This window comes from Bactrocera neohumeralis, chromosome 2 (genome assembly GCF_024586455.1).
Source record: "Bactrocera neohumeralis isolate Rockhampton chromosome 2, APGP_CSIRO_Bneo_wtdbg2-racon-allhic-juicebox.fasta_v2, whole genome shotgun sequence".
NCBI classification, from domain to species: Eukaryota; Metazoa; Arthropoda; class Insecta; order Diptera; family Tephritidae; genus Bactrocera; species Bactrocera neohumeralis.
In genome coordinates this window covers 15,647,051-15,670,026 of record NC_065919.1, presented here as the reverse complement: position 1 = coordinate 15,670,026, position 22,976 = coordinate 15,647,051, and the positions used below count along the sequence as shown (strand labels likewise).

At 38.7% G+C, this 22,976-nt stretch overlaps 2 protein-coding genes across 8 annotated transcripts; both read left to right on the top strand.

Moving 5' to 3' along the window:
• The first annotated feature begins 84 nt into the window (after positions 1-84).
• LOC126752642 (keratin, type II cytoskeletal 2 epidermal) lies at positions 85-10,054 on the top strand. Of its 7 annotated transcripts, none has more exons than XM_050463602.1 (8): positions 85-641; positions 1,009-1,291; positions 1,322-2,256; positions 4,212-4,367; positions 5,661-8,742; positions 8,816-8,960; positions 9,463-9,532; positions 9,597-10,054. In XM_050463602.1, the coding sequence occupies exons 1-8, from the start codon at positions 456-458 to the stop codon at positions 9,630-9,632; spliced, it is 4,893 nt and encodes a 1,630-aa protein (XP_050319559.1). In that variant the 5' UTR covers positions 85-455; the 3' UTR covers positions 9,633-10,054. The 7 variants fall into 7 exon arrangements, with proteins under 7 accessions (XP_050319559.1, XP_050319584.1, XP_050319575.1 ...); XM_050463627.1 differs by having other exon boundaries at positions 1,009-2,256; positions 5,661-7,710; positions 7,816-8,742; XM_050463618.1 differs by having other exon boundaries at positions 1,009-2,256; positions 5,661-7,725; positions 7,816-8,742.
• A 446-nt stretch (positions 10,055-10,500) lies between these two features.
• LOC126752303 (myotubularin-related protein 13) lies at positions 10,501-22,375 on the top strand. The gene is made up of 19 exons (XM_050463016.1): positions 10,501-11,414; positions 11,640-11,740; positions 12,047-12,382; positions 12,471-12,690; positions 12,945-13,071; positions 13,193-13,567; positions 13,642-13,885; positions 14,068-14,373; positions 14,441-14,625; positions 14,720-15,077; positions 15,148-15,302; positions 16,652-17,055; positions 17,126-17,938; positions 18,012-18,401; positions 18,468-19,142; positions 19,217-20,123; positions 20,296-20,420; positions 21,449-21,531; positions 21,617-22,375. The coding sequence occupies exons 1-19, from the start codon at positions 11,360-11,362 to the stop codon at positions 21,707-21,709; spliced, it is 5,952 nt and encodes a 1,983-aa protein (XP_050318973.1). The 5' UTR covers positions 10,501-11,359; the 3' UTR covers positions 21,710-22,375.
• The last annotated feature ends 601 nt before the right edge of the window (positions 22,376-22,976 follow it).

The following is a 22,976-nucleotide window of genomic DNA, read 5'->3' as shown; positions in this document are numbered from 1 at the left end:
TAATTAATAAAACGTATAACAACAAAAAACGACAATAATAACAACAATTACGCCATATTAAAATAGAGCAACTATCTGTTATATGTATGTATTGTGCGCAAGCTTGCAGTACCGTTACTAACCATTGCCATTTAACAACAACAATTACAAGCCTGTAAAAAAAAATAACTTTTATACCGAAAAACCAAAAATAACAACAAGCAACTACTAACTAAAACCAAAAACTAAACAAACGAGCAAAACTCAAGCAAAAAGAAACCAAAAATATCACCAAGAATAAGAACCCATCGTTTGAAAACCGGCAGCAAACACTGAAACAGAGGAGTAACCAACCAGACGTCAAGCGTATTTTGTAGCGGCATTGGTCTCGAGCATTTTATAGACTTTAATAGAAATATTAAGATTTCTAAAATCGCAAGAGCAGACTCCATACGTATACATAGTAGTCAAACGAAATGGCATTTTCAACACAAAAGGAATTTTTCCATGTCCCCTTTATGAACGAGACGGTCGACTATGAGTGCCGTAAGGCTTGTGTCAAGCTGAAGACCTATCAATCGACCATCGATCATCGCTCTTGGGCCATGGATGAATCGTTGCAATCGAGGTTCCTTTCAGATTTGATCACCTGCCAGACGCCGGTAGGTCAAATCTTGAGGTCAACTAAATTATTGCAAAGTAATGTTAGGTCGCCGAATTCCCCAATAGCGATACAATTTCGTAAATATTTTTATGTTGATGTAATAGCTATATTTTTAATGAATTTAATTGATAGAGCGCGTAAATAGTTCTTGAAGATGAGTAAAATATATTTGTTCTTTGTAATATTTGTACAAAAATTGAGTATTATTTATGAAATACAAAATTTGAAGCTGTCAGTAGCAAGAAAATTAGTTTGTGCCAGAAAGGCACTGAGTAATGCAAAGCGTTTTTGGGGAATTCACATGTTGTTTCTAGTACTTCGAAAGTTTTCATGTTAGCGTCAATTAAAATCGTTTTCTTTTTTAGGTTGGCGGCTTCGGTGATGGTGATGGCGACGATGAGTATGATTACGATTACGATGGTGATGAAACGGGCGAAGCTGCAGGAGCTCCTGGCCGTAATCGTGGCTCTGGACGTGGTGGTGGTCGGGCAGGTGGACGCACTAAAAGAGGCGTCGGTAGGCCAGTTCACACTGACAGCGGTTATATCGGCGAACCGGGTATGAGAGGTGATGAGGGAGCGGGACCTAGTGGGCGTGGACGAGTAGGTGGACCCGGAGGTGGTGGTCCTGGAGGTGGTGGTCCTAGAGGTGGTGGCACCGGAGGTGGCGGTCCTAGAGGTGGTGGCCCTGGAGGTAGTGGTCCTGGAGGTGGAGGTCCCGGTAGTGGTCCTGGAGGTTTTTCCGGTGGTGGGGGCCCAGGAGGCGGTGGGCCCGGTGGTGCATTTCCGGGGAGTGCTGATGGGAGGGGAGGTAAGCTTGGTCAAAGTGGTCTTATTATCGCTGATAGCGTAATTGCTTGCGCCAACGAACAAATGGGAAGAATGCAGGATTTGTTACTGCACAAAAAGAATCTCGAAAAACAATTGGAGGTATCGAACGAACGCTTAAAAGTATCCAACATGGAGAATGATAAGATCAAAGCCATTATGAATAACAAATTCGATAGTAGTCATTCGAAAGATTTCTACAACAAAATACAGAAGCTCACATCAGGCGGCAAAATCAGTAAAGGCGAGGAAAATGAACTTTTACAGATTTACAATAAATTCGAAGATATGAGCAAGGCATATGAAATATTACAAGCGGAAAATGCCTATCTAAAGCGACTAATGGAGAAATTGTCATTACGCGCATCGTTCGAAGCACTAAAAGTAGAACCGGAAAAGAGCAACGATATTGCATTCCTACAGAACGAGGTAAACAAGTTGCGTAAAGAGCTCTCCATATTGCGCAAATTTGAAGATGACAAACTGAAGGGCACCATGGATAGCAATCGAAATAAAATGTCTGATCAGGATGCTGAGACGCTTAAGGCGATTGTTAAGGAGCGTAATGCTTTGCGTGAGAAATGCAAAACTTTCAAAGATCTTGAGGCAAAGGTTTACGAGCTGCAGAAGATAGCAAAGGAAGCCGATAAAATGTCTGATAGTCTATCGAACGATTTGGACAGCCAATCTAAACATATAAATAAAATGGAACAGGAGATGAAGCAGATGCAGGACTACTACGAAGATCAAATAGCCAAGCATAAGTTTAATGAAGACATACTTAGGGTAAGTGTACAGTACATGTTTATAAAAAACGCCTTCTAGCATCTCCAACTAGATTACAGAAATTTAACCTAGAAAAAACGTTAATTTCGATCGAACCGAGCTAGAATACCTTCCCATGTGCATTTTTATAGCATAGAACGATATAAAAAGAGATATTCATCTTGTTTTCAATCGATCAGTTTGAACGGCATATATATGCTATAGTGTTCCGATCTAAAAAAAATTGTTCGGAGGTTGTAGCTTTGGAATTTTCAGTGAAAATATTTCGTTAAATGAAAGAGTTTTCCTTACAAGGATTGAGTTTGAGCGATCAGTTTTTATGTCACCTACATATATGTTATACTTGTAGTTGTCGGATTTGAACAATATGTTCGAAGATACGTGCTACCTTGGGTAAAAATCTATTCCGAATTTCGTGAAGGCACCATGTCAAATATAAGTGTTTTCCCTAAAGAAACTTGAGTGTTATCGATAATGGTTGTTGTATCCTATAGTGGTCCGATAACGGCAGTTCCGTAAATGAGCAGATTCTTGTGGAGAAAATTGTGCAAAATTTCTGATCGATATCTCAAAACTTTATAGAGTTTCTGACGTTTCCTTTTGGGTGTTACAAAATTCGGGGCAAACTTAATATACTTAAGGCAATCCATTTCGAGGTTCCCTACTTTTGTAAAGGAAAAACACAGAAACTTCTAATTTAATGGGGAATATTTATTATCATTCGAAAGAATATTCTTTGGCATTTATTTTTTGAGGATTATCTCTTTCAAATGTTGTTGTCTCCAATTTTCAATGACTCGTTCGAGCATTTCGACTGGTTACTGATAAATGACACACGTGACGTTTTGTTCCAAGGCCTGAATCGAAGCGGTATTGGCCACATAGACTTCCCCATAGGAAAAAAGTCTAACGGTATGATATCACACGATCTTAGTGGGCAATCGACCAGCCCAAAACGTGAAATTATCTGCTCATCGAAGTATTCTCTCGATATCTCAATAAATCCATTGATGGATGCGATGTGTGAGAAGTGGTCTTGTTGAAACCAAATATCGCCGGATCAGGAGCTTCAATTACAGGCATTAAATATTCAGTCATCATGGCGCGATAACGGTCGCCATTGACGGTTACGTTCTCACCGGCATCGTTTTTGAAGAAATATGGACGGATAATTCCATCGGCTCACAAACCACACCAAACGGTTTTTTTTTAATGAATCTTGAATCTCTTCATTAGCTCTTCGAACCAAATGCGGCAATTTTGCTTGTTTACATACTCATTGAGCCAGAAATGGGTCTCAACGTTGAACAAAATTTGGTTCGAAAACGTCAGATCATTTTGGAATTTTTCAAGAGCTTATAGAACGAAGCGATGTCGCTTGGGAAGGTCGAGCGGCTTCAGTTCTTGCACAAGCTGTATTTTAGACGCTTTCAATTTAAGATCTCGACGTAAAATGTGCCAAGTCGTTCCATACGTCGGTCCGAGTTGCTGCGAACGTCGCCAAATCGACTCTCCAAAAAGTTTTTTTTTCCTTTTGAATCTCTAGAAGAACTTTATCCAAAGTATTTATGTATATAAATTAATATAGCTCTATACCGATTAACTTTCATGTTTGGCTTAAAGCTTAATATACCTTAAACAGTTGTATCTTTTTCGGTGATCGGTGCAATCGTGACATTTTATCAACACGCTATGCTCGCAATGTGAGTTACCTTATAAAAGAGAAGCATTCGGGCAAATTCTGTAACAATTTAGTCCAATTTGGACTAGTCAGAAACCAGCAATATCACCTATATTTCAAGTAGAGATTTCTTTTTGTCCTGTTTAATAACGTCGAAAATTGGATCTTGCCAATTATATATAGTTTATTTCACATATTATTTATTTATTCATTACTATAAATTATATATATATATTTAGTACATATCGAATAATTTTCAATTTCTCTATCACAGTGTCAACTCGACGAAATGAAAGAAGAGCTAATTCGTGCTCGCTGCAGTGCACAAAAAGCCGAGTGCTTGCAAATGGAGATCAGCAGTTTGCGGAACGAGCTGATGCGTCGTGAGCTGGCTCTGAATGACTACAACTGTCAGTACAACCAATTAATGGTAAGTTAGTTAACGGTTAATTGCATCATGCTCATTTAGATTACAAATTAAATGAGCGTTGAAATTTATTTTCGTTTCTTTTCGATTTCGTAGTACAAGGCCAAAAAGTTTAGAAACAGTGGCTATTGTATGTGCAATCGAAACCCAGATGCTGGCCATGATAACGACAATTGTTTGTCGGATAACTGACTGCAATGCGAATTAGCCAATCAAATGCATATAAATCTACATATGCACATATGTATATACTTCTTCTATAAACAGTTGTTCGTTTATGCCCATATCTACTACTGCTTTAAAGAATACATATATATAAATATTTTTTTTTTATTATTATTCACTGTATATTAATAATAAATTTTGTATAAGCTCTGTTTTTTTCTTGTTTACAATTTATGAAATTTTGTGAGTTGAATAAATCGATTGTTGAAAATACATATATATATACATTTTTAAACAAAACCGTTCATTTACAGTTTTTGTAAAGCGTTGAATTCAAGGTCTTGAAAGCACGGTTCACGCTTGATCCTTTTTGTTTTCTTCCATAAGCATATTTTAAACAAAATTTATGCCAATGCCGATATGTCTTGATGACATCCGAAAAATGTTTCTGCTCTCTCATAACGGTTAAGGAAGCTTAGTGAAAGGCCTTATTTCATAAGCTCTAAAGGGTTATAAGTCTCCAAAACACAATAGTTATGATCTGTATCTCCTTTTAAAATCGAGTTACAACCCAAGGGCTCTCATTTGCCCCGCACCAAAAATCTTTTTATTTCGAGTGCTTAGTGCTTAGAAGGCACAAAGCAAATGGCTCGTGTCACTTTCATGGCTGGCTCTGGAACGGATTTGCAACTCACCCGCGTTAATATAACATTCATAGGCCAAAACCCTCCCCTCCCACCAAAAAATTAAATAAAAAACAAGATACATATGTATGTATGCAAAGCTTTAATTGCGCTGGACTTGCTCGTATTTACAGCGGCAGTTTGTAGAAATGGGCTTGAAGAGCAAGTGCAGGAAAAGAGTTCGTTTTCGACAAGTTTGCTCTTCCTGCGTACGCATTGACCGACATACATGGCCAGCAGACTCGGACACAGAAACGGAAGTAAAAGCTGATAAATATAAGAAGGAGAACATATTATGTAAAACAAATGCTATAGAAAATACTAAAACCAAAGAGAAGGGCACTGATGACACTGATACAGAGTACTGAATATATTATATATATTTATTTTATTTTCTCCTTCGCGCTTTCCGCATTCCGCTGTCCATTTGTCTTGACCTAATGCACAGAATGTCATTGATGAGCTTCAGCATAACGCCATACAAAATCTGCACGATACCCAAACGCAAACCTGCTCGGATTATATGGACGACTTGACCTTCTTCGCGCGCGCCACTTTGAACGAAATCAAGAAAGAGATAAAGAAACGTGGCGGTGACGGCGACAAAATCGGCGGTCCAGCTATTACCGATGGCCTCAGTCCCGATGAGTGTTGCGCTGAGTTACAGCGGCTGCACGATATGGTCAAACAGTTGACAAGACAAAATGAATATTTGCAAAATAATGTACAGAAAGCAGCGGAAGATTATTGTGCAGAGGCGTTTGTGAAATTGAGAGAAATGGAGGAGAAATACAAGAAATCCCAAGACGATATATCATATTTGAAAAAAGATAAGGACGCCCTGAATATGCATGCTATGGATAAACTGAATGAGTTCTCTGATCGTGTGGATAAAATGGGTACAGATGTGGGTAAGGCCGTTAAAGATACCGCTTATATGGATAAGGACTTGAAAGAATCTATGAAATTGGTGAAGGAAATAAGTGACATACAGTTGAAAAATGTTCAATTATCGAATGCCGTGAATGCGCTTAATACACGCGATGATCAGAGCATTATAGACGATTTACGACGGCAATTGCTCGAAGAACAAGCAAAAAATAAGAAGTGCCAGGAAGAAAATAAAAAGCTAAGAGAACTGCTTGAAAAACGAGGCATTGATCCAGATTTAGCAACTAAGGATATCATGAGGGAAGTGGCGGATGTGCAGAAGGGTGGCCCTGCCACCGGCCTAGACGTTCAAAGGGGTGGTCCTTTCATTGGTCCAGACGGTCAAAAAGGTACACCTTCTGGTGCAGGTCAATTGGCCGGGCCTGATAAAGGCGGTCCATTCGTTGGCAAAGATATTGGCCCAGAAGTTGGAAAGAAATTTGAGAGCGGCGGCGGTGAAGTGGTTGGTGCAGATGTTGTAAGAAAAGGTGGTCCTGGCGAAAGTGCAGTTGTTGGACCGGAAGCTGGTAAAAAAGCTGGTCCTGGCGTGGCTGATATAGGTGGTCCAAGTGCTGTTAGAAAAGATGAGCTTGATACTTCTGGAGTAAGAGGTCCAGATGCTGTTAAAGCACCTACGCCAGGTGGCGGGCCTGAAGCTACGCAACCGGTTGCACCCGGTGCCGGTCCCGGCCCAGCTGCTGCCAAAACAAGTGGTCCTGGAGCAGGTGGACCTGTTACTGGGGGTCCTGGTGCAGGTGGCCCTGCCGTGGGTGGTCCTAGTCCTGGTGCTGCGGGTGGACCTCCAAAAGGTGCGCCAATTACTGGCGGCCCTGGTATTGGTGGTCCGCCTGCAGGCAGTCCTGGTGCAGATCCCGGTACAGGTGGTTCGCCTGCTGGAGGTCCAGGCACAGGAGCCACTACAGGTGGTCCTGGTACAGGTCCCGCCACAAGTGGTCCTGGTGCAGGACCCGCTTCAGGTGGTCCGGCTGCTGGTGGTCCATCTGCCACTGGTCCAGGTGCAGGTAGCCCTGTTGGGGGTGGTCCTGCTGCGGGAGGGCCTGGTCCAGTTGGACCTGCTGCTGGTGGTCCTATTGCGGGTGGACCTACTGCTGGCGGTCCTGCTGCGGGGGGACCTGTTGCTGGTGGTCCGGCTGCTGATCGTCCTGGTGCAGGTCCCGGTAGAGTTGGTCCGGCTGCCGTAGGCCCAGGGACAGGAGACACTACAGGGGGTCCCGGTACAGATGGTCCAACTGGTGGGGGCCCAGGGACAGGCGCCACTACAGGTGGTCCTGCTGCTGGCGGTCCTGGTTTAGGTGCACCTACTGCGGGTGCTCCTGGTGCTGGTGGCCCCGTTGCTGGTGGACCTGCTGCTGGTGGTCCTGCTGCTGGTGTTCCTGCTGCAGGCGGTCCTGCTGCTGGTGATCCTGGTGCAATTGGTCCAGCCGCGAGACGTCCGGGTGCTGCTGGTCCCACTGGGGATGGTCCTGCTACGGGCGGCCCTGGCGCAGTTGGCCCTGCTGCCGGTATTCCTGGAGCAGGTGGCCCAGCTGCTGGTGGTCCTGCTGCTGGTGGTCCTGCTGCTGGTGGTCCTGCTGCTGGTGGTCCTGGTGCAGTTGGTCCTGCTGCGGGCGGTGCGGGTGCTGCTGGTCCCACTGGAGGTGGTCCTGCAGCAGGCGGTCCTGGTGCAGTTGGTCCTGCTGCGGGCGGTCCGACTGCTGCTGGCCCCACGGGGGGTGGTCCTGCTACGGGAGGTCCTGGCGCAGTTGGCCCTGCTGCTGGTGTTCCTGGTGCTGATGGCCCTGCTGTCGGTATTCCTGGTGCAGGTGGCCCAGCTGTGGGTGGTCCTGGCCCCGGTACGGGAGACATTGGCCGACCTGGCGCTATTCGAAGAGGTGAACCTGTTGTCGGTGAAGGTGGTGGGCCTGGAGGATATACAGGAGACATTGGTCCTGGAGGCGCTGATCAAACACGTAGTCCTGGAGAACCGGATCGAAGTGGTCCAGGCTTAAATAAAATTGGTGGTGCAGGTCCAGTAGGGGACGGCTCCGCAATCGGTGACGGAGAAAGTGGTGGTAGAACAGGCATTAAACCTGGAAAGGGAGAAGGTATTGGTGGCGGTGTTCCTGGTAGAGGACCTGTTAGTCGAGGTGCACCCACTTCTGGTGGAGGCAAAAGTCGTAGAGGAAAAGGCGCAGCCGCATCAGCAGATTCAGATGCATTCCAACAATTTATCGACTCTAATGCCAACACAATGATTTCGAATATAAGGGCGGGCAGTGCACTCGAAAAGGAATTACGTGCGATTCTGAATTCCTTCATGATGGAATGTGGTTTCTGCTTTTGCAAAAGTTTAGTGCCGAAAAGTAAATTTTACGCACTTTGCCACAAACTTCTGCACAATGGCATTCAGTGCATGTCTTTCCGCGAGTTAGCGTACATGCATAGAAAAATATTTATGGCCGCTGACAAGTTGCATCCAGGATGTCTATTAAGCATGATACTAACCGAACTGGGCTTCAAGGATGGCGAGGGTCTCAAGTGTTGCCATTGCAAAAACGCTCTCTGTTGCAGCAACTCCGAGGAAATGCTCAAAGAAAAGGGTGGGTAATGAATGTTCTTTTAGTGTTGTTGCAGTCGACGATATTTTACGAGAAATTTATATTTTTTATATAGTAAGCAAGTTGGAGCGTGATATTGAAATGGCAAAGGAATATTTGGACAGTTTGAAAGGGCAACCAAAAACGCCGAAAAATCCCTATACCTCAACTGGAAAGACATACCGAAACATGGAAGATAGCTATTCAGAAGCCGTAGAAGAGTAAGCATATTTTTTGATATTGTATATGCGTATTATCCGTTATTTTCCAAGTTGATTGCTCTAATACATATTTGCAAACGGCAACTGAAGTTAAATTTTTTGCCCTAAAAATGAGAATCCAACGTAAATTTTTTTTTCTCAATTTAAACCGTGCTTTAATCATATTTCTTTTCCCATGTATATAGCAAAAAAACATTTCTTTAAAAGTTATACGTAGTTAAAGTTATACATCAAATAGCCTAAGCAACCATACATACATATGTATGTACACACAAGTGATTTATACATTACGTGTTGCTCATACGACATGGTGTACTATATGCCTGCATTAGATTTGAAGCACAACATTGACTGCGTGTAACTCTAAAAGGAACATTTCATGAAAAAATGTGCAGATAGGAAAATTTTGTATTATAAAGAGGAGTTTTATTAAAATTTACTTGGAAAATAACGGACCCACTAATGCATATGTATGAATATGTACAAACGGCGCACTTTTTAGGCTTCTGACATGTCGAGAAACAAGGCCTGCTTTGTCCAGAACACACAGCAAACAAATGAAGACTCTTAAGGTGGGCAGTTCATCTAATCTCTTCCATTTAAAATATTTCACCTTTCATTTTTATTCCTTTATAGGCGCGCATAATGAAATGCTCCGAAATGCTGCGGTGATTATTTTACGTAAACGACATAGCGGTCAATTTCTTTGTTGTGAGCGTGCGTTTGATTTGAAAACATCCAAACACACTTTGCTGCAATATCTATTTCTTAGTTTATTTTTATATTTATCGCACCGATTACGGTTGATTTAAGTTTTTTTTTGCATTTTGTGGCAAATGGCATTCTAACCACAAAGAATTTATGTGAATGAAACATATTTGTTCGACAAGAGGCCTGAATTGTCTTTGTTTAAAGCAATTTTATTAATTCACCAACTGAGAGCATCTTTGGAGAATTAACAGAATTATTTCTTACTAAGTTTGCAATGATCAGGCATAATATGGGCTTTATCAATGAATGACCGCCACGTCCACGCATATGTATATATAGTTTAGAGGGTTTTCCGAAACAATAATTAAAAAATTGAAATAAACAAATATATTATACTTATATTTTAACGAAATCGTGATAATTATTTTAAACATGTTAACGACAAATAACACAACAAATTTATAGCCCCACCAACTCACAGCTATCGAAATTTCAATTCATTGAAAGAATTAACACGGAAACTAGCCTATACCGTGCAATTCAAAGACTTTCCGTAAGAAAGGGATGAAGGATCACACGTACACAACAGTTTCGGTTCGAATTGTCAATATACCCACAATTGGTGATTTAAACGATAGGTAGCTTGAAGAGGCGGCTATTCTCATTGTTGGACAGAACTTACACTGATTTGCCGCAATAATTCAGCTCGGACATGAACCATATGAAATTTGACAGTTCAGTTTTATGGCAACGCTTCATACGTCACCCAATTGGCAGTTTTTAATTTTTTTCTTTTGGAATTAATTAATTTTCCAGCTGTCTTCGTGGGTGTAGTTGGCTGGCGTTTGGAAAAGGCGAAATAATTATTTTGTGCGTTGCCCGTAGCTGTGTGTGTCGTGTAAACATTAAGAAGAAGGTGTATTGGCTAAGAATTTGTGCGCGAAACGGAGCGGCGACGAACGTGCGCGCCAATTTGTTTATAATAAAACATTTTAAGAAGGAATTTCATTTGCATTGTATTGTTGGACGCAAACGGCAGATTGTATGTACCTTGGTGGCTAGTTGATTACTCGTTGGATTGTATAGACGTCGGTAACAAAAGATACAAAACAAAAAATTCTACAGGGTGTGGTTGTTGTGCAGTGGTCGATTATTCAAAAGATGAAATGAAATTGATTAAAAAATGTGTTGTATGTATATTTATGGTGTATCCATTGTGTTGGTGAATGGCAAAATGAATACGCATAAAACATATTGTAAATTAATTTATGCGAAACGCGAACGGAATTGAGAAATTTATGCAAATTTTGGTGATACACAGTTTTTAATGTTGATGACAGTGACGGCAAGGTGGAAATCAAGCATTGACTTAGTTGAATTTGGAAAGGGTTGCTTGGCGATACCGGAACGTTTATATAGTACATGCTACATTCATAATAAAAATCCAAAAACTAAAACAAATGCAATCAGCTATTTAGTTGTGTCCCATCATTGTGAGGAAGGACCAATACAGAATTAGTGACGTTGATAATCGCGACGTCAACGCCAACGTCGTCGTCTGCGCCGCTTTAAGTCTGTTGCACTTTGCCAAGAGCAGGTGTATACAGCGCCAATAGCGGACGTTGGTGTATGACCGGCTGTAATGAAAAAAAGCAGAACGCCGCTGCAACAATAACAATATCGACATCATGTCGCGGCTTGCTGATTATTTCGTTATTGTTGGCTATGATAACGATAAAGAACGTGAGTAATTTGTAATTTGTCTATATACACATTTGTGCAAACATATTTAAGTATTTGCATATAATAAGAAGATAAATTATATACATACATACATACATATTTATTTGCTGATTTCGAGTTAGTTAATTTAGTTTTTTATAGTATTGCTTCTATTTTTTATTTGCCGAATTAAAAAAAAATTCAGAACCCATAATTGATTTACAATTTATGATTGATAAATTCTAGGGACTGCTGCTGGTAACATACACATGTCATGTGGCAAGATAGTGCAGCGTTTTCCGGAAAAGGACTGGCCGGATACTCCATTTATCGAAGGCATAGAGTGGGTACGTTTGTAAATGAATATGTTAACATATTCAAATGAATTGTTTTTATGTATTTAAGTATGAGTTCACAAAAACATAAGCAGCAAAAGAGTTTGTATTGCTTTTTTTTAAATAAAAAGTGAAAATGACTTGGAATCTAGTATGTACATAGGAAACTAAAATTTTTCAAACAATTATAACTTACTATTGTATTATTTCACTCATACATTTGTTTATTTTTCATTATGCTATTATGTAAAGTATCCAAAATAGAAAGTACTCTACAAATTTGATTCTGATAAGTCTGTTTGTTTGCATATGAAATAGTTTTGTCAACCACTTGGCTGGGGTTTGTCGTACGATAAGCAAGAACCAAAATTTTTCACTTCCGTACTTACTGATATCGATGCAAATAAGCATTACTGTGCATGTCTTAGCTTCCATGAAACATTGGCCATCACACTTAATAAAGTCATTGATGAAGAAGATGAGGCCACTGCTACCGTTAGCGGCATTGGTAGCTCCAAATTTCAACCGGCGATTACGGGCAGCACTAACGGCGGTGGAAGTGGTAATAATAGCATAATATCTCATCACAGCGTTATGTATGCGCCCAAATGTTTGGTGCTAATATCACGGCTCGATTATGGAGATACTTTTAAGGTAATTCTAATTAGAATAATTTAAAATTATCAGTAAATATATTTTATTATATAAACAAACTGATCTAAATGTAATTTATTGTTTACAGAACTGTCTAGGCACTATTTACACAGTATACATTGAGAATCTGCCCTACGCATTAGAAAATCTCATTGGCAATATACTTGGATGTATACAGGTGCCACCGCCAGGCGGTCCACAAGTACGCTTCTCCATAGGAGCGGGCGATAAGCAATCGCTACAGCCGCCTCAGTCGCCATCGTTACCAGTGACGGGTACAGCTGTTTACTTTGTTTTTAAGCAATTAGGTATGCAGCTATTCAAATATATACTAAAACGAACACAAACATATATGTATGTATATGTATGTGCTTGCTTGTGTGCTAAATTTTATAATTCATTCTTAATAATTAATATTATTATTTTCAATATGACGCATTTCAATGCAATCCATCGAAAAATGTGATATTTTCACCGCTTAACCACAACATCCACCGTTTTAACATATGGAATCACTGGTGTCGGGTATCTGCTCTGCTAAAATATATAATGTGGCGGTTAGGTATTAAAAATGTACTTATACTGCTGTGCGCGGTTATGACGGAGAATAAAATTCTATTCCATTCAAAAAGCTATTCACATCTGACTGAAAGCTGCAAGGCTCTGGTATCATTGATGTATCCATTCAGGTAAACAAATTCGATATGAGTTCTTTCAATTTACCTGTCTGTATTTATTTTCAATATATCATTCTATGTAAACAATATGCTTTAATATAGCACATAATTCTTAATACTTTCTTCAATGTAGGTACACACATGTGTACATTCCGATATTGCCAGCACCGTTAACCGAAGTTCTCTCCACACCCACCCCCTTTATAATGGGCATACACAGTTCATTAGTCAGCGAAATCACCGATCTGCTGGATGTTATAGTCGTAGACCTAGACGGTGGCATGGTGACGATACCAGAATCACTGTCACCACCAGTGCCCATACTGCCATCACCACTGTGGGAACAGACTCAAGAGCTGCTTACGATGATTCTATTTCCGCATCTTTCACAGGCTGATTTGGCATTTCCGTCGCTCGAAAAACCAACTAATTATCCTAAGTCCGATGCAATAATAGATAAGGAATTGCGTGCTATTTTCATGCGCCTCTTTGCACAACTGCTGCAAGGGTAAAAATAGAATATGCATGTCTTTACTAAAAAAAAGAAAATTTAATATTTTTTATTGCTGTTTATTTCTGCAGATACCGCTCATGTCTAACTATTATACGCATACATCCTAAACCGGTGATAACTTTTCACAAGGCCGGCTTTTTGGGTGCACGTGATCTGATAGAAAGTGAATTTTTATTTCGAGTTTTGGACAGCATGTTCTTTACCACCTTCGTGAATGAACGTGGACCACCGTGGCGTTCTGCCGATGCTTGGGATGAATTATATAGCTCTATGAATGAGATTTTGAAGAGCGAGGCGCAAAATAAGAGTTTAGTAAGTTGCCTAAAAATGTATAACGATATCGATTAATTTTTGTACTATGCACCATATAATATCAACAGATCATCTCCTTAAGTTAGTGGATTTTTACAAATATAATTATAAATATTACATCGCCAAAATAGAATTAATATTTTCATAGAGTAATCATAATGCTTGATAATAATTTTTTCCAGGTTCCAATACACATACAGGAGTTGGGAAAAACACTATACGAAAACGAGTGTCCAAGTCAACAGGTTTACGCACAGAAAGTACTCCGCCCGCCGGATGGCTCTTTCCATCGCATACACCAGCCAGCATTTCCACGTATTAGCAGCGAAAAAGTTGAGCTGATTATAAACGATGGCATGCGCAAGAACTGTATTTCGCATCGTTTAACGGTATTGCGCAATCAAATGCGCATAATACCGATGGGTCCGCGCTTACCCGAGGTGCTAGATGTGCGCCCAGCCATCTTAAATTCTGCACGCCGACTCGAGGTATTTGCACATTATTTACCCCCTATGAGTAGTACATATGATAAAAAAATATGTTTTTTCTTTGAAGGTGCTAAAAACTTGTGTCGCTTATATTTTTGAAAATAAAATCGCCGATGCGCGTAAACTTGTGCCGGCTGTGATGCGCACACTCAAACACCGTGATGCACGTCTAATACTCTGTCGTGAACTGTTCGGCTATGTGCATGGCAATAAAGCGATACTCGACCATCAACAGTTCGACTTGGTGATTAAGTGAGTTCTTAACGAAATATAATTGAAATTTATAAATACAAAAATATATACATAGTATATTAAATATGATATTAACATTAATCACTACTGACAGATTTATGAATAAAACAATACAAAATTCTACGGGTATTGATGAGTACACCGTTGCGGCGGCACTCTTGCCGATGTCCACTATCTTTTGCCGCAAGCTTTCCACGGGTATAGTACAATTTGCCTACACCTGCATACAGGACCATCCCATATGGAAGAACTTGCAATTCTGGGAGTCTACTTTCTATCAGGATGTTCAGACACAGATTAAAGCTTTGTACATGCAACGACGGCGACAAATCGAGAATAATAAGGAGTCCAATATCGTATTAGACGATGTGCCGCTGGAAGAGCCAACTGCGCTTGAGATAACAGCCGAACAAATGCGTAAAAGTCCAACGCTGGAGGAGGAGAAAAAGAACGTAATTAGCACAAAACTTTATTTTCCTATTTTGTACAGAGATTTATTTCTTGTTTAAAATTACTTTTTAGGAATTAGCGCAATCAGAAGAATCCACGCTTTATAGTCAAGCCATCCACTATGCTAATCGTATGGTGTCCTTGCTAATACCACCTGATGTGAATGCAGTGGGACCGAAGCCGAAGCAATCTTTTCGCTTAGACGATAATCAAAGCGTATCGAATAGGTGAGTTTCAGTGATTATTTGAATATTGTTATTTAATTTATTTTCGTTGTATTAAAAACGGGTTCTTTAATGTTTTAAAAATTCTTAAATCAAAACTTAATTTACTGTTATTTCTTAGATTATTACACATTTTATTTTGTTATTTTGACTCGTTAAATGTATTGAAATTGCTATACAAGATTTTGACACTGGTCGAGACAAGTAAAAACTAGATTTTCGTGAATTCTTGAAAAATTATACGAATGTTAATTTGCATATTATTCTACTTGGAATTTGTTTACACTTTTACATTTAAAATTTTTATGAACTTGACTAAAAACTATAATATCAGTTTTCTCCATTTATTTATAGAACAAATACTTTTCTTAGATTGAGGTACGATTTTGTTCTTATTTGTTGTAAGCACCTGCATATTCTTTTTATTTATATCTTCACTTATTTTTTTATTAATTTTTTAATATAAAATGCACGTTTTTGCTTCCGCGTTTGAAATTAACAAAATTTACGTTATACTGGTACTTGTATGAATTTTTTTATATACTGAGTAGGATATATTAAGTTTGTAAGATAATTGTAAACCCTATAAAATATATATTATGTATATAAATGATCTGCATGACGAGTAGTCGATTTAGCTATGTCCGTCTGTTTGTATTTACACGAAGTAGTTATTCAGTTTTTGAAATACATATCGATTTTACACACGTCCTTTTCTTCACAAGAAGCTGGTTATTTGTAGGAACAGCCTAAAGGGGCCATTTTGACTTATAGCTGCCGTTCAAATTGAACTATCAAAATCATGCCCTTTCAACTTTTTTATTTAACGTGATATCTTCACGAAATTTGGCATGGATTGTTGTCGGCTTCGATATAACGATCACATTTGAGGTTAGATTCTGTGTTTCTTACATTCTTAGGAGAATTTTCGGATTTATATCTTCGACAGGTTTTCAAATTAATGACTTATTGAATACATTTTTCTATAAAAAGTAATTAAATTTAAAATTTGTTGCTAATTTTGAAGCATTGCAGTTTAAATATAAGACAGATTCTTAAAAAAAATACATTATTATTAAATTAAAGTTTTTTTTGTTTTTATTATTTTAAATAATATTAGGAAAAACGCTTTTAAACGCTTATTTTTATGTATAGAATACACCGAAATAGTTTTCACTAACAATATTTTACATGCTTTGCACAAAGAAATGTTTCAGAGGAATTCAAACAATATCTAGTATTTATAATGCGAAATTCCGTAATTAAACTAAACAATGCTTCGCATCGGTCAACGCAATAGATCAGTTTTGTTTTCATCTTTAAACAAATTTTTCGTCTCATTTTCATTTCAGTATTATGGGCTCGCACAGCTTAAGCGAACATTCAGACGAGGGCTTTGAGGAGAACGATGCACTGGAAGTGGGCGGTGCAGTCGGCAAAATGGTTTCACGATTCATCGATCGCGTTTGTACTGAGGGTGGCGTTACGTCTGAGCATATACGCAATCTGCATGATATGGTGCCCGGTGTAGTCCATATGCATATTGAAACGCTGGAATCGGTATATCTAGAATCTAAAAGGCATCCACATGTGCAAAAACCAAAGATACAAGCGCCATGTCTGCTGCCAGGCGAAGAGATTGTAACAGATCACTTGCGTTGCTATCTCATGCCGGACGGCCGAGAAGATGACACACAAAGCTGGATACCAGCCGAAGGTGCATTGTTCTTAACAAATTATCGTATTGTGTTCAAAGGTAAGTGGAATTTAAAATAGGACTATTATGCAAAAAAAATTAACTGCTTTTTAATGTTACTGCATTTTAGGCTCACCCTGTGATCCGCTCGCTTGCGAACAGACCATTATTCGCGCATTTCCCATCTCCTCAATGCTGAAGGAGAAGAAAATCTCAGTACTATATCTCTCGCATTTAGATCAAACCCTGCCGGAGGGTTTACAGTTGCGTTCTAGCACCTTCCAATTGATGAAAATCGCTTTCGATACGGAAGTGACGCCGGAAATGATTGAAACCTTTCGTAAAATACTCACAAAGGCTCGTCATCCGATCGATGAGTTCGAGCACTTTGCCTTCCAATCGTACGGTACCATCATGCATGGCACCGCACCATCTAAAACCAAAGAAAAATACTCAACACTAAAGGGTTTCGCTAAGAAAACGATTTTACGCAAATTCAAACAAAAAACGCCAGCCAAACGTAAATTAGTTACTTCGACATTAGATTTTGATACGCTCGGTCCTTCAACGGAGGCGATAGACACACATTCTTTAGACGACGAACTCGAAGATGATGAGTTCGAGACGAATACGGACACAATGCCACGCTTACTGACCGCCAAAGATGTGGAGCGCATGCGAGAACGTAGCTATGTGCGCGATTGGAAGCGTTTAGGCTTTGACGAGGCACAAAACGGCTTCCGCATAACCACCGTAAATGCCAACTACAGTTTATGTCGTTCATATCCTGCGCTGTTGGTTGCGCCTGTGCAAATTAATGATGCAGCGCTTTTGCATCTTGGACGATGCTACAAAAGTCAACGCATACCCGTGGCCACGTGGCGGCATCGGAATGGCGCCCTCTTGATAAGAGGCGCTTTGCCACATAGCAAATCAGTGATCGGTGAGTATGAAGTTTCAAAATTGTATTGTAATAGTATATATATATGTATATATTAATTATCCTAAATGAATAGGTATGCTGAAAAACTCCACCGGCTCGAATACGATGTCACATGACGTCGCCAACTATCACGAGCAAGATAAATATATTTCAGCGCTCATTGACTCTATGCCAAAGAATCTCTCACTAGCATTGGCGCAATACACAATGACTGGCATGAATTTGTCCATGAATTCACTGTTATTGAACGCTACCGATGAGTCAGCCTACCTCAATCGCGCAGATACTTCGTTGACACCCGAGGTTAGTCGTAAACACAAGTCGGCGATTTCAGGTAGCTGTAGCGAATCCAAATCGAATAATTGGACCGATTCACTAAAACCAAAATCGAATACTATAAAGAACAATTCATCGGTGACGGCGGCCGCAGCAGCATATCGAAAGTTACGGCTTTATGTCTTAGGTATTTTTTTCTTCTTATTTTCTTTCGCACTTGCTCGCTATATCCGTCTTCCTTGCATTCATTTAGGTGAGAAATCTCAAACGAAATCCGGCATCAACGCAGATCTCTGTGCAGAGTTCATAGCCGTCGACTATGCCGATTACCGGCAATCGCGTATCGCTTTCAAGAAGCTAATGCGCGCCTGTCTGCCTTCGAATACAACCAACGATGCCGACCAAACATTCGCCAAAAGCGTTGAGCAATCGGAGTGGCTACAGCAAATTTCTTCACTTCTGCAACTCTCCGGTGCAGTAGTCGATCTAATGGATCTGCAGGAATCCAGTGTGATGCTCTCACTAGAGGATGGCTGGGATATAACCGCGCAAATATCATCAATTGCACAACTTTGCCTCGACCCATACTATCGCACAATGGAGGGATTCCGCGTGCTCATCGAAAAGGATTGGATAGCATTTGGACATCGTTTTGCGCATCGCAGCAATTTGAAGCCAACCCATGGTAATTCAAGTATTGCATTTGCTCCGACCTTTTTGCAATTTCTAGACGCTGTCTACCAAATACAACGACAGTTTCCAATGGCATTTGAATTCAACGAGTTCTATGTGCGCTTCTTGGCCTACCATATGGTTTCGTGTCGTTTCCGCACCTTTCTTTTTGACTGCGAGGTGGAACGTTTTGATTTAGGTATCGCATCGGTGGAGGATAAACGTGGTTCGCTGGGCACCAAACATCATCTATTGGGTAATAAGTTTACGCTTTGTGTGTATGTTCGATTGGCAAACATATTCACATTCTTTACGTTATTATTCCCACAGGTAATACGGGGTCCGATGACGAGGGTGTCTATCCCATGGACGTACGCAGCAAAGCACAATCTTCGGTGAATTTCAATCGCATAGGTCACTCTATATTCGACTATATCGAACGGCAACACGCGAAGACACAAATCTTCTACAATTTTATGTACTGTGTACGTGATGATGTACTGCGTCCACAGAGTTCAGTGCCCGCCCTCGATCTATGGGCATATTACACGAACGAAGAACTGGCACAGGGTCCACCATACGATCTGGAGCTCACCAATGCCGATGATGAAATCGATTTATCTGAATTGCGTGGCAAACGCATTGTTATTAGCGCTGGTTATGATAACATCGAGAAGAGCAATGCGAATGCATTCGTTTGTCTGCTGAGTGATGTGCGTCAAGCGGAGACCGAACGTGGTTATTTACCACAGAAATGGTTGCAAGTGTGGGACCAATTGGAAGTGCCACCAATGGAGGAGTTAACACGCAAATCCTCACTTAGCAGCATTCTCTTACAGTCACAGGGCAAATTGGCACCCAAACGCTCTACGTTAGAGATTTTGATGAAGGGTCGTCAAAGTGGCTATCAGGATAAATACTTTCATCCGCATCGTTTCGAGAAACATCCATACACCACACCAACGAACTGCAATCACTGCACCAAGCTGTTATGGGGTCCAGTGGGCTACCGCTGCATGGACTGTGGTAATTCGTATCACGAGAAATGCACCGAAATATCGCTGAAGAATTGCACGAAATATAAAGCAGTCGACGGTGTGGTGCCGCCGAATGTGAACATCTCGCAGGGTGACACCGCAAGCATAGCATCGAGTGCTGCCACAACAGCGCGCACCTCCAGTCACCATTTCTACAATCAGTTCAGCAGCAATGTGGCGGAGAATCGCACGCATGAAGGGTTAGTTGAGTAGTTGAGTTTATTTATGTTTCATTTGCATGTGGCTGCAGGTTTTGTGTTGCAGGCAGGCTAAATAATAGCTGCCGCATTTATTTTGATATTAAATTATTCCTCTTTTAAGTTTTTTATTCGATAATTCCATAATCATATTTGAATTTCTTTCTCTTTGCAGTCATCTTTATAAGCGCGGTGCTCTTCTTAAAGGCTGGAAACAGCGTTGGTTTGTCTTGGACTCTATAAAACATCAACTACGCTATTATGACTCCGGTGAGGATTCGCAGTGCAAAGGAGTTATAGGTAAGTTGTTCTATTTTTTTTTTCCTTTTTTGATTTTGCTTTTAATATAAGAAAGTTTTCAATCTTTGTAATTTTTTCGGTTGGATAGCTTCTTAATTAACTAAGCTTTCCTCTTTATGCTTTCAGTTTTTTATATTCAGTCATTGTTTTTTGTTATAATTTTTTATTAATATAGTAAGTTTATTACCTCTTTTTATCGTATGTGCGTTATTTTAGATACTTCAAACTTAATTAAAATTTGCATTGTTTTTCGAATAAATATATTGTATGTCTAGTTTTTGTATGAAAAAAAAATTGTTGTTAAACATCCTTTTTCAATATTTTATATTTTTAATAGTATATTATACATATGTATAATAGTTTTATTTTATATATTATTGTGGTATTGCTTTAAATATTTGGAAAATTATATTTTTTATTGTTTTTAGAATTTATATTGTAATATTTCTCAACTAAAAACTTTCCTTCTATATTTTTTTTTTCATTTTTTTATATGTATTTATTTTTAATTTTTATTTTTTTATATTTTTTTTTTTTTATTTTTTTTTTTTATATTTTTTTATTTTTATTTTTTTTTTAATTTTTTTTTTTATATTTTTTTTTTTTTGTTAGCTTTGCCACTCGAATACATTTTTCTCAATATTTCTATTTTTAGAAAATATTTTTTTTCGACATTTTTTGCTATTCAGTTCTTAAAAACATTTGTCAATCGAATTGAATTATATTCTTTTAGTTATGTTTGTGTATGAATATAATGATCTCAGTTGAGTATTAAAAGAATCGAAATTTTTATCTTTTGAACACATCGATTATTGTGTTTAACGAAATTTTTATCTTATCATTATTAAACGCTTAAAATAAAACCACAAAATAAAATTAGGGAAAAATAAAATTTCACAATATATTCAGTGCAATTTCTGCAATAATACATACATACATTCATACTTCTACATATGTATGTATGTATACATATTTAATATTTATTTTTTCTCGTTGTTTTCTGCATTATGCGCCACACCATCAAACAGAACTAGCTGAAGTGCAATCGGTGACACCGGCGCAGCCCGCACAAATTGGCACGAAACGCATCGACGAGAAGGGCTTCTTCGATGTAAGTTTATGAAATACCGTATTACAGTTGCATAAATCATAACAATTCAACGAAATGCATACACTCTTCCCCTCTTCTTTTACAGTTGAAGACCAATCGTCGCACGTACAATTTCTATGCCGTAAATGCGAATTTGGCACAAGAATGGATTGAGAAAATTCAAGCCTGCTTACAGTAGATGAAATGTAGCATAGCCCGCCCATTAGCAATGTACTCATCAACGATATTCCGTTTCTTGCACGTATTATTTTAGTTCTATAACGTAAGCTGCTATTAAGTTGCGTGGAAAAAAGTAGAAAATACGGTAGGGAAATCAAAACGCAACGCTTTATGAAAGTGTTTAGCGTTAAACTTATCAATATGTATTTATATATAAATACTAGCGTTTAAATGTGTATATTTAAGCTATGTGTGTGTGTATTTACTACTTTTGTGTCTTATTTATTCTTATTTGTTTTCTATCTATTATTTTGCATAAAACATTAAGTTTATACATACATCAATACAACATAATGTCAACCAACGACAAACATATTTGATAAGCATTAGTGCAAGTAAAGAAATCAAATAAGCTAAATACATATATACATACAAAAACACGCATAACGACGCTCTGTCAGCTTTGTGCGTGGCGCATTTTGTATTTATGGATTTCAACTGCTGGCTTATTAGGCGTGAATTTAAGCAAACGCTACTTCTATGCACTAGCACCGTACTGCATTTGTATTTGTAATAGTATATTAATATATGTATACTAATAATGTGTTATTCTTTAGTATATTCATAATTATAATAGTTATTGATGTTTTTACTATAAAACAAATAATATACTGCAATAACCAGAGTTACCATATATATTTAATTTCAAGAATCACTGTTTTTCTATACACAAAAGAAAGGAACTATAAATATACAATGAATTCATTCATATATTATTATACACATACATACATGCATAAAGTATACATAATACGTAGTGTACCAAAAGATATTTGAATATGCAATACAATATACATATACATACATACATATAAATATTATATAATTAAATTTATAACATAATAAATAGACTTTTTCAATGTGATCAATTGATGAAACACTAATCCATACATATAAACAAGAAAATTTAAAAAATATGAAAATTAATAAAATTGTATAAATGTATCGTTAAATAATAAGTGTTTTTTTTTCTACTATTTTATTTTATCTTTAAAAAAGCAAAAAATTATGAAATTCCATACCCACAATTTTTACTGATGATTTAAGGGGGTATTCTCATGTAATCACTTCGAAAAATCGATTTCTTTTTTATATTTTGACAATAAAACCTATTGAAAATATGCTGTGAAACATTCAGACCGAAATTCATAGTATTTGATAAGTTACAGTTCATAGTCGCCGACGTGTCGTAAGCGACTGTCTACCAGGCGCCATGACAAGTCTGC